General features: G+C 46.0%; 1 protein-coding gene across 1 annotated transcript; it reads left to right on the forward strand.

Moving 5' to 3' along the window:
* Positions 1-5,085: 5,085 nt before the first annotated feature.
* Positions 5,086-7,863, forward strand: EV420DRAFT_792183 (uncharacterized protein). The gene is made up of 3 exons (XM_060483482.1): positions 5,086-5,495; positions 5,554-5,918; positions 5,973-7,863. The coding sequence occupies exons 1-3, from the start codon at positions 5,486-5,488 to the stop codon at positions 7,608-7,610; spliced, it is 2,013 nt and encodes a 670-aa protein (XP_060326813.1). The 5' UTR covers positions 5,086-5,485; the 3' UTR covers positions 7,611-7,863.
* The last annotated feature ends 3,587 nt before the right edge of the window (positions 7,864-11,450 follow it).

The raw sequence follows: 11,450 nt of genomic DNA on the forward strand, positions 1-11,450 counted from the left end.
AGTGTCGACGTTGTGGTTTGCCTTCATGACTCGTCCATCAGGGCGACGTACCAATCGTGGGAGCCTTTCGGGGTGAATGGAAGCGAGGTAGGAATGGCATAGAGACTGTGATGAAGAGAAGCATGTTGAGGGTTCCACTTAGGCGCCCGACTAACTTCCCATGTCGTTGTGACCATTTCGGATCTTCTTCAGCCAGTCCTTCGGCTCTCTTTAATGCACATTCCTGCCGTACCAATCAGAATTTGTCTCTTCGTGACGCTCTGCACCTGCGTACAAGCAGACTTTGCCTGTCGGAAGACAATTCTCAATGATTTGGTTCCAAGATGCTCTGCAACTCTATTCGCTCGAGTTCCCAGGTGTAGTCTATTATATAAGAAGAACCGATCCGTCTGAGTTTCTTTTGCACGGTATTTACCACGTCGAGAGATTGTCGACAGACAAGTATGAGTCGCTAGTCACTTCAGGCAATCCTCAACGATGTGCGCGCAAAGAAGCCGTCGGGAAGCGGGCCGCAGGGCTCATGCGGAACGTGATGCCGAAATATGCCGAACGGCAATTTCGTCTTAACGTCGACCCTCGCCTGCTCTTCTCTACCTTTCAAAACACACGCCACTTCCAATCAAACGTAGAAGACGCGAGGGCCACTAGAACTCACACACCCCAGGATGGCCAGCTTATTTCTACCGGCTGAGTCAACGAGTTATGGAGAGTTATTTCCATCGGAGGGCAAACTTCTGGCAGCAGAAGTACTATGGCCTGTGAGTAATTCTGCTTGTACTGCATAACCTGCTTGATATACTCCCTCAGAGCTTTTAGCATGACCTCGGTGTCATGCCCCCATCCAAAATTCAAGAAACGACTAGCACTACTTTCGTTCCAGGACCATATCAAAGGGTGATGACTGGTTCACGGGACGTTTCGAATCTGTTCTCATATGCTGCCTATGCAAGCACTCTCCTGTCGTATTTAGGTGCAGTTTCACGCCTACCGACAAGAAACATGCAGGAATATGCCGGACATATGCCCCGTTTGTATGGAAGTTGGTTGCTGTGCCCAAAATTGCGTGGCTTGCTGACGGATGGCATATATCATCATCTCCACAAGCCATCAGATGCATCAAGTTCGTACCAGTGAGCGTCCATGTATTTATCTCGCGGTTTCTCACCTCTACCCCCAGATATCCGGCCCAACAACTCTATTGTTGTTCAAGTTCGTATTCTAGGCCTAATCAAACTTGATACCCTGTTTGCGCAAACATTAAAAGCAGAAGGACTAGGAGCAGGAGGTTACATGTCATGGGAGCTACAATTGTATGACGTGAACGAGCCCTCGCATTACCATGTGGATGGTGCGTACTGTCCGATTCCTCCCAACGCTCATCGATCTAATGGGGCGTCTATAGTTGACAAACGATGCTCACCCTGGCTTTGCAGTGTCTTTTTCTCAACGACGATTGGGGTGATCTTGCCTTTGAATATGAGGCAGCCGTTTCCTTAGAAATCTGCGGTGCTTAGTATACTTTCACAAGGGAATATGAGTGCCAAAAGTCAATTTGAGGTGATTGGTGTCGTGTTTCTGTGTTTCCTTCTGCTCACGTTTGCTACTAGGTATCAAGCACAGCACCTCCTGGTAGTCCCAATGCATGACTCCGATACCTTGTTCAAGCAAGATATTTGGGCTGCGCCCCGGGGATGACATGACGATAGAGTTACAAGGCGAAAGCCACTCAGGTCGGCGGGTTCATGGTACGTATGGTTTAATTCTCACTTAGCTAGGTCGCTCTCATGAGCTATTTATAGTTGAGACATAATGTCTGTGAAATGCAATCTTCTTACCAATACCGTACCCCGTCGCAATGCCATCGATTCCTGCCACCGCGTCTGAACGAGTTGATGACCACCAGCAAATTAAATTGTTGATCTGCTTTCTCAGCCAGGTATCGACATCGTGGCTCGCCAAATCATAGCATTCCTCCATCCGGTACCTCTAATTGATCTCGTTGAATAGTTGTTTTCCTCGCCTGCAATATATTACTTTGTGATGGCGTATGTTCCACCTGGAGCAGTGCGTGGATATCAATGAGACTTGGTCGACGTTGTGACAGCAGGGGAAAATCAGGTAGGTACTCAATTTGGTATCGGTGTACGTTTTTTTTTCTGAAATGTTTACTTATCAATTAGCACGATCTCACCCTCAAAAATCAAGGATCTTAGTATTTCCTTGACATGGAATACTAACACGACCATCAGTCTGAAATGATTCTGCTAGTACTCTGGGAGGCATTCACGCGGTGTTGCACTGCATGGCACAGAGCTAGCTAAGCGGAGGTTTGCGGATCTTCCTTCATTGTTCTTTCTTACATTGCGTTGATCTTATTGATCTGTTACCGATGAAAAACATTCAGGGAGACGCAATTTTCAATGGAGCCCATTTTTTCTGGCTGTAGTCGGTCGTTATGGAACGGAGAAGACATGATCAATCTTTGAGAGGCACCGAATGCAAGGAGCGAAGCGTGTGTAGGTACGTTCTTTTGATAACGCTCTTCCCTCGACTAATACCTGTCCGAAAGATGCTGTGACCTAATATTCAACACTATACCTCCATCATAACGATGCTCCTTCCGCACGTTGCGTTTATAGTCGGTGTACGTGATGGTGCTATGAACTATGAGAACCTAATCGCAGACTGTACTGAACATGGTTGCACCCATGACTCCCGAGAGATGGGATCAGTTAGGAATTGGGCTGCGCTGGTAAAGTGAGGAACCCTTCGTCGATAATTCAAGAAGTTGCCATTGATATTGGTATGTCCTTCCTATCGGTGTTCATCAAATCGAACCAACTTATTTACATGGAAGTAGATAAATATATTTCGACACCATGAGAAATTTCACACCGTCTCTCACGACAGCTTTCGGGCGCCTAACTCTGATGAAGGTTAGTAGGGCTGAATCTTAGTGAGGTACGCCGGTGCTTCCATGTCGCTGTTATGATGCTCACCATTTTTTCACAGGTTCCTTCGTAAGGTCAGAGAGCAACACGCTTGAGGCAAAGATGGGAGACTCCAAACGAGGTGTATGAAAGTAGGGGTCGCCGTTAACCAGACAGAATGAAGCTGACGTGCACTTTCCACACGCAGCCTTCACGTTGACTTCTTATCCCGTACTCGTGTTCTCCTGCAATATTCCTTCCAGTCTGGTATTTGTATGCTACGTATTCGGTCCTTTGAAGGATGCTGCTAGAAGGCGCTTTGGGTAGCAGTGCAGATGTGGTGCGTATCAGTGTTGATTCCCTGCTAATCCGTTCCTCATTACTACCCTTTCGCAGTTCACTCCCTTCGCTTCTTATAATATACTCCAACGCTGCCAAGACCTACGTTGCAGGGACCCCGACTTCCAAGGGGATCACTATTTGACGCACTCTGGGATTAATCCAACGTCACGAAGCAGTATAATCAGCTTCTCTGTCCGCATCAGAGGGATTCTGTTATCCTTGTGGAGTTTCGCATGCCATTTGGGAATTGCACGCTGGTCGACGATGTCAAGTACCTACGACGACGATCAGGGCACCATCTTCAAGGTTAGATGGTCTCGATACTCTAGTGTGTAGGGGCCTATTGGAGGGACTGTATACCAGGTGCGTCGATCATTTTCAATCCGTGAATTTGGGAACTGAATCAATTTAATAGAGTTATCTGTATTAACACTATGATTATTAGCGTAGTCGGTACAGCGTGCTCGCATCCACTCAATACCCGATACCCACACTCCTCGGCATCGTCTTATGGCCCATCAAATCCTATTACAATGTTACAGCTGGATTTCGAATGTATGCCCTCCGTCAAATTCCTCTCCAGCTTTTACTTAAATCTAGCCAATAGACGATGCTCTTCCTGTCCTTTGAACGACGACCCTTGACCTTGCTATCGCAATGTTAACTTCCTGTTTTTCTGCCATGGCTCGTCCATCAGGGTGAATAGAAGCAAGCATTGGATCCGTGATGAGGAGAAACACATCGAGGCCCCACTTAGGCGCCTGGTGATATCACACGCTCAATCGATGAACTGGCTGGTTGTAGTCAGTTCTTTCTCCTCAATTTGTCGCACGCGACTAATGTCAGTTTTGTGGAATAATACCCTCTGAAGCTACAAAGGACCCGATCTCACCGGGTGTCTAGGAGTTGATATTCCTGGAGGAATCTTTAATGTTGAATTGATGCTCGACGAAATTGCAAAGAGGTAAGCTAAGCTGGCAATTCCATTTTTTTTGTATTTTCGTACTTTAATGAGGAAAACATTCTAGTGAGTAGTGCATAGTGCATGCCTTGTTTTCCGTTGGCGGACTGCTACAGGGCGTTTCTTCGGGTGCCTCAGAAGCGAGATAACGAGACCAGTGCCGTAATTTTACCGGAGAGATCAGCACATGATTCATGAATACTGTTGCGCGGTATGGGGCCGGCATTATTCAAAAGCCGGACGACCTCGGAGTCCAGAAATGGAAGGTCAAAACTAACCCGTGTCTTCCCCTTTCGCCACCACCCTCTCCTTGTATTTGCTCGAACCAACACTCGTGAGGTCGCCACTGGTATTTAAGAGCTTCTGTCTAAGAGGTCTGAAGGATTTCTTTTGCGACACCTGGAGCAAAGGTGCGACGCATTTGGTCGTGACTCGCCCCTCTTTATCGTGGCTAACACATTCACAGGTTGATGGGAACTGTGATCATCATGTCTCCTACACCGCAACCCCGTCCTGGCCCTCGTTGATATCCTTCAATAACCCGGCATTGACAACCTCAATGTATACGCCCCTTCCGGCTGGTTCACCTTTCGCAAGATGATTACTCTGCCAGCGTGTTCCGTGAAGTTCGACGAAGAAATGGGTACGGATTCAGTAAATCGTAGAGGGTGGGCGAGCAATCAGTCTGTAACTCGAGGGTACGTACTGCCCGTCTTTTATTCAAGTCACTATTTAACAAACTACGCAGAACACCGAGCACTGCACGAACAAGGATTCTTTCTGTCGGAGCTGGTAGGATTTTGGTGCGGTTTCTATCATGCGTATAGGTGAGATTGCTGGTGTATTGCGAGTTGCTGTTGCTCATGTCTCTCCTTAGCGTTCGTCGGAGTCAGGAAGAGTGATAGACTTACAGCAGGCGTAGCGATATATAATAGCTCAGTACAAGTGTCTCGATACTACCAGTCGGGAATGAATTTGATATTCACCCGAACCTGATGGATCTATTCTTCGTCTTCGCATTTTATCTTTGTAGATTGATTATCAAGTCCAATCGTTGCGTGAAATCCGTCTTGGACGGCGAGGAGTGTGATCCCTGCGTGTTCTTTCGGCACGGATCATGCGGGATGTCGTTAGTTCAACCACGCTGCAAACACGGTGAGCCTGGGGTGACCTGCGAGACCTGCTACCCGCCTCGTGTCAATCCCACCTTCGTCCGCACTACCTTGTATGCGTATTCGTCTCAGTTGAGAAAATGGGAAACGGTGCGTACCATTAATCTACAGATGCTTCGAGTACTCAGTATGATATTGAAAATGATAGAACAACAACTTTCGAACCCTGCCGAGTCGACGAGTAAACACGTTCAGAAATTGAAGGACTCCCCTTCTGCCAGTGATGGAACACCCAACCACAATCCCAATGTCAACACATCCGCGCCGTCAGAGTCGCAACCAGTGATAGTGCGCCAGGATTCTGGTTCTGCCTCAGGGGATGTCAATCATTCCTTGGACGTGACACCAAACCCATCACCCCACTGTCATCCCGAACCGCTGTCGGACACCCCTATTTTGAAAACCCAGACCGCAGCCGTAGAGAACCGGCTCGCTAGTCCCAGTGTCGGTAAAGGCGACGAGCTCCCTGGTTATGGCGACTATGATTCTCTTGTACGATCTAAAATAGAAACAGTAAGTCATGCAAAAATAAATGGATGAGGTATCAGTGAACGAGCATCTGCCTAGGCCGTAGAGGTCATTTCTGCCTTCACTGAGACTGGCAAAGCGGAGTCTTCGATTCAAGTTCCTCTGCAAAGGAAGTACACTGGCGAGAATGAAGACGGCCCAAGGCGGGAAGTGATATCCTCCGCTTTAGCAAACGTACCCTGCGCTTCCCTCGGCATCCAAGGAATCTTAGATCTACTCAACGCCATCCTTGAAACATCACACACCCTGGACACACCATCCGTCTCCTCCCTTCTCGAGGACTGCATCACACAAAACTACGACTTTGGTGCCGCATACGGCCGTCTCCGCCGCGTATGGAAGAGCTATGACGGCGGCACCATGCAAGACGAACTACGCAAACATGAAGAGGGTGACTGGAAGATGCGACGAGAAGCACTGGCAGGAAACCGGATCGTCGAACCAGATCTTCCACCTCGACGTGTGTGGGACCTGTACAGCAATCGCGTGGTGCCATACTGGGTCACCGAGGGATGGCCAGAACCAATATCCCATGCATGGGTGGATGAGAAGGATCGCGTCGACGTGTGGACTCCTATCAATGGGAAGAAATGGCCGGTGCCCATCCCGAACGATGCAGATCTCCGCTTGATCAGGATTGAGATGCTGAATCTGGGATATGAGTACACGTGGCTGGATGTGCTCTGTTTGAGACAGGTGGGGGGGCTGAGGGAGGATCTGCGTGTGGAGGAGTGGAAGCTGGATGTGCCCACAATTGGAAGAGTGTATCGCTTTGTAAGGGTGGTGATCTACCTGAGTGGATTGGGGCAGCCTTTGATTTTGAAGGAGGGTGACTTGGAGAGTGATCGGAGTTGGTTTAGGTGTGCTTGGACAGTGCAGGAGGTTGGCTCTGAGAGGATCATTGCTGGGGATACACCTGATGGGCCAATGCATGCCAGGCCAATTGATGAGGATGGCAACTATGAGATAGAGATACTGACACAATTTCACAGGCAGTTAAAGTCCTTCCAGAGAAGATATCAGTATATTTTTAGTGCACTGGCAGACATGCAGAAGCGAGTGTCGACCAATCCTGTGGACAAAGTTGCTGGACTGGCATTCCCTCTGTGGCCCAAGACAATACCTGCATATCATGAGAGTGAGTCTCTTGAGGAAGCGTGGACAGTACTGGTGAACACAATGCGCTCTGTTATGCGGGTGGACTTCCTCTTTTTGTATCCTGAAGCAGGACAAGGATGCAAAAAATGGAGACCAACATGGGAGCAGGTCATGATGAACCCTCTGCCAGAGGATGTAGACAGCAGCCTCGGGGATGTTGGGCATGATGATGTGATGGATGAGGACTGGTATGAAGGGCCTTGCATTCAACAGGGGCTTGTGCAGGGTTTGGACAAGGGATCAGCAGAAGGGGGTGATCGATTTGGAGAATTAGTTGTTGAAGATGAGCATGGAATGGCATGCCTATTCAAAATCATTGCCACCCACCAATACCCAATACCCAAAGATTCATACACACTGCTTGGTAATGATGGATGGCCTTCACATTGGGCTATTGGCCGACAACTACCAGATCAGAGATTTGAGAAAGTGTCAGTGTTTGCAATGATCAACTGGAAGGAAACAAAGATGTTGAAAGGCCCAGGTATCACTGTAAAGTCTCATAACATTCTTGTTTGATGTAGATGCAGAACTATCTGATCATTTTTGAGAAAAACTAATGCTAGCCTATGATATGCACCTGCTGAACCTCTCATCATCAAATTCTGGAGTGTATGTAGTGATCTACAGGGCCTGGCCTAAAGCCCTAGCCAAGCTGGGCCAGGCTCTGAAAAGCTGAGTCCTGGGGGCAGGCTTGGTGAAGGCTTGGGCCCAGGCTTCATCATCTGAAAACCTGAGGATAAGGCTTAGTGCTGGACTTTCAAGAAATTGTATGATCATGGTTCAACTTACTGTTCAATGTTCTCATGTCAAGAAGTAGTATCAGGTGGGTTTCTTTGTCTGCATCTGATGACTTTTCTCATCCTTGTGAAGTCTTGTATCCCATTCAGAGCTCACACACTGGTCATGGGAAGCACCTGAGATCATCATTTCCAGTACCTACAACAAAGATCCAGATGCTATCTTTGAGCTTTGATGGTTTGATGTGTTGTGACTGACCTAGTGGTTTGTGATATAGTGACAAACATGCCATGCCTTGGCAATCCAGCAACATCTGGAGTAACCTTTGAGCTCAATAGCTCATGGCTAGCTCATGCATTAGAGAGTTGTAGAATATACTTGAAGGATGGATGCTTAGTAAATTAGAACTTTCTAGAATAATTACAAGTAGTATAAATATGTGTAAAGTCTCTACAGGAGACAATAATTTAACTCTCTCTTCTACTCTCATCATGTTATGCACCAACTCAAAATGCTACAAGGTGTGAGTCCAATGTGTCACTCACATTTGGTGATTCACAGGGTGGACAGCATTGTAGGTTTGCATGGATGGTGGCAGACTGCTTAGTCATGAAACAGGGAGTTCAGTAAGAGTTGGGAGTGTATAACTTTAGCCAAAGCTGGGGTTTAGTCCCAGCTGAGGCTGACTTATATACATGTTAGGTAGTATGCTAATAATACCTACAGCCCTTCTCTGTTAGTGACTGATTACACAAACAAGATCAAACAACAATGTGTGACTCATGTTCAGTCAGTCATGTATGAAGTTCACAGGTTTATGTGCAGGGAGCATGCACACTCAGTATTTGAGAGTGAGTTCTGGCCAAGTTATCAGGTGAATAAACTTTAGTTTGAGACTGAGGTTTAAGACCTACAGTTGAGATACTTATATACAAGTTAGTAGTTCTAATATTAGTTACAAGAGTCTGTAGCAGTGTGGTTAACATGTGGTTATGATATGATCAGAGTCAGATACTTAGCATAGCATGATTACAATGAGGTCAGATAAGATAAGATACTGCAAAATCATAATATTACCCCCCAGTTAAGGCAGTCATCCTGACTGCAAGTGTTATAGGCCATGTCAGATATTCCTGAATGGCTTGGACCAATGGATGATCCATTTCTGATTCAGTAACAGTGATGTGCTCAGTAACGGTCAGTGCACAAATGAAACAAGTGTCTAGATCATCAATCTAGATACTAAATTACACACACACACACTATCACCAATGTATATAAGTTCGAGGGTGAGTATGATAGAAGCACTCACAATGTACTTAGATTTAGATAATCTAGTGGGGTTTTGCCTGAAAACAACTTCAATTCTTCTTTCGATGTGTTTTACACAAAGTACACTAGTCCGCAATAGCGGGGTTTTATGAACTTGTTTTGTAAGGTATAGTTGAGCAAGTTATACTCGTTTTGACGTCATCTAGAAGAGCTTCTAGTGGACACTTCAAATAAATCAAACAACCAAAGACTCTGAGGTCTACAAAGAGTGCAAAAATCACTCTACAAAGAACGCTCAGGTTCTGACTTCAAGTACAAGACTTGCAAAGAGTACACAGACTCTGGAGTTCCTTGAACTCGACGATTGTTTGAACTTAAAGCATTCTAGGGCTTATTTTACTTCAACTAGATGAGGTCTTTTGACTTAAAGTCAACTCAGCACGTCTAGATCACTAATCTCGGAGAGAGAGGGCACAAGGCCTTTGTCTGCAGAGCAGTTCAATTAACTAGCAAGGTGCAAATGTGGGGACAGCTCTACTTCCTACTTAACTCTTCTAGATTACTGTAGTTGCCCTTATGGGTTGACTTTGGTAACTTAATTCACTTCAGTTGAGGATATGCAATAAAACCAGTGATTGATTAGGTAGCTATACAGGCTACTAGCACAAACAAGGGGGAATGCTTTCCTGTTGTTATGCGTCTAGTCGCTGCTAATTTATATGATTCATGTTCTAGGTATAGGAGCCCATATCTACAGTAATTATGGTATGAGCTTTGGAATTAATACAAACGGTGAGTCACTATCCTACAAGTATTGCACCATTCCGTAGTTTCTATTCAGTTCGACATGACTGCACTGGGTTATTCTGTCACCGAGGAGTGCCCTACTGGTCCATGGGTGCTCCTTCTTCTGTCTGCAAGGCTTGCCGGGCACCGTATGTATTGAATACTGTGGTATGCGCAGGATCTCGAGGATGTAACCATCGATCGTGATTGGCTGCAGGTCTGAGATTATATTCTGTTGATCACTGCGTGATCAGGGTCAGTCACCTTGGTACCCAATGTGGCTATTCATTCTTCCAAGGTTATTCCTTTCCTAGCCTGAGTTGATCTTGAAAGCTGATCTGTTTCTTGACTTAGCAATTTTTCTTGACAGGTTCTTTCTACTTGTCGAGGTGATGAGGCATCTAGTTCATTCCATTCTTCAACTTCTTGGTTTTTATACTTCATACAGATGAGTCCCCGAGATTTGACTGTAATAGTCTTGTTTAGGTAGGGCTTAGCTTGGCATGTTGATGGCTGGTAGAATTGACTCTTCGAGACGTCATTTCTAAGTCTGTTCTGTACTGCTGTGCTTTCATTCTTTTATGTAGTATTTAGCTACCAGCGCAAAGCCTCCACTGTAGCTCTTTGTACCACTTGTAGATTGCATCAACTGATGTAAAATTGCAAAATCTATGGGTAGCCTGATACCAGGCATATCAATGGATATGGTGTCTGACCAGTCTTCTAGGTCAGGATTTGCTGAAAAGTCAGGGTCCCACCATTTGGTTGATGGATGCATTATAAAAGATACTTGTTCGAAATCTTCTATTGTGTCCCTGGCATTGTCCAACTCCATCTCATCTACCCAAGTGTTTTCCTCATGCGAGTAACCTTTCCACTTGACTAGGTACTCAGTGCAGGTTCTTCGCTTCTTTCCTCACCCTATGTTTCTTTCTCAACAATCCAGTACCTCTTCCACTTCATATTCCTCTTGACCATCCATGAGATCTGGTGGTGGCAGAGGGGGTTGTTCTTGATTTGGGAATTGTGGAGGGTGGTATCAAGTGAGAAGTGCTTCATTGAAGCGATTATAAAATTTCCAGGCAGGTGGTAGTTTTAACTTGTAGACAGAGGCACTGTGTTTGGATATGACCTCAAAGGGTCCTACTCACTTATCACCTAATTTTTTCATGGGTCAAGGTAGATGAAGGTTGGTAGAATCTAACCAGACCTTGTCTCCAGGTTGATACTCTTCGGCCTCTCATCGGTGTTTATTGTATTGTCTTTTCATCATCTCTGCTGCCTTCCCTAGTGCTGCTTCTGTTTGTTTGTGAACTTTCTGGATGTTGGTGATAAAGTCAGCTGTGGTGGGTATCATGCCTTCTTTCACTGTTATTGGTCCCACTCTAGGGTTTTGCCCATGATTGATTTTGAAAGGGGAGTAACCAGTGGCTGAGTGTTTTTGGTTATTGTGCTGAAAAGCAGCTATGGGTAACCACTCACTCCAATCATTTTGTTGATAATTGATGAAGATATGTAGATACTTCTCAACCTCTTGATTTGCTCTCTCTGTTTGTCTGT

This window comes from Desarmillaria tabescens (assembly GCF_030435595.1).
Source record: "Desarmillaria tabescens strain CCBAS 213 chromosome Unknown EV420scaffold_39, whole genome shotgun sequence".
Classification (NCBI taxonomy): domain Eukaryota; kingdom Fungi; phylum Basidiomycota; class Agaricomycetes; order Agaricales; family Physalacriaceae; genus Desarmillaria; species Desarmillaria tabescens.

Coding starts and splice junctions, on each gene's coding strand:
- EV420DRAFT_792183 (XM_060483482.1), top strand. Junction 5,919..5,972: donor TACGATCTAAAATAGAAACA/GTAAGTCATGCA, acceptor GCATCTGCCTAG/GCCGTAGAGGTCATTTCTGC.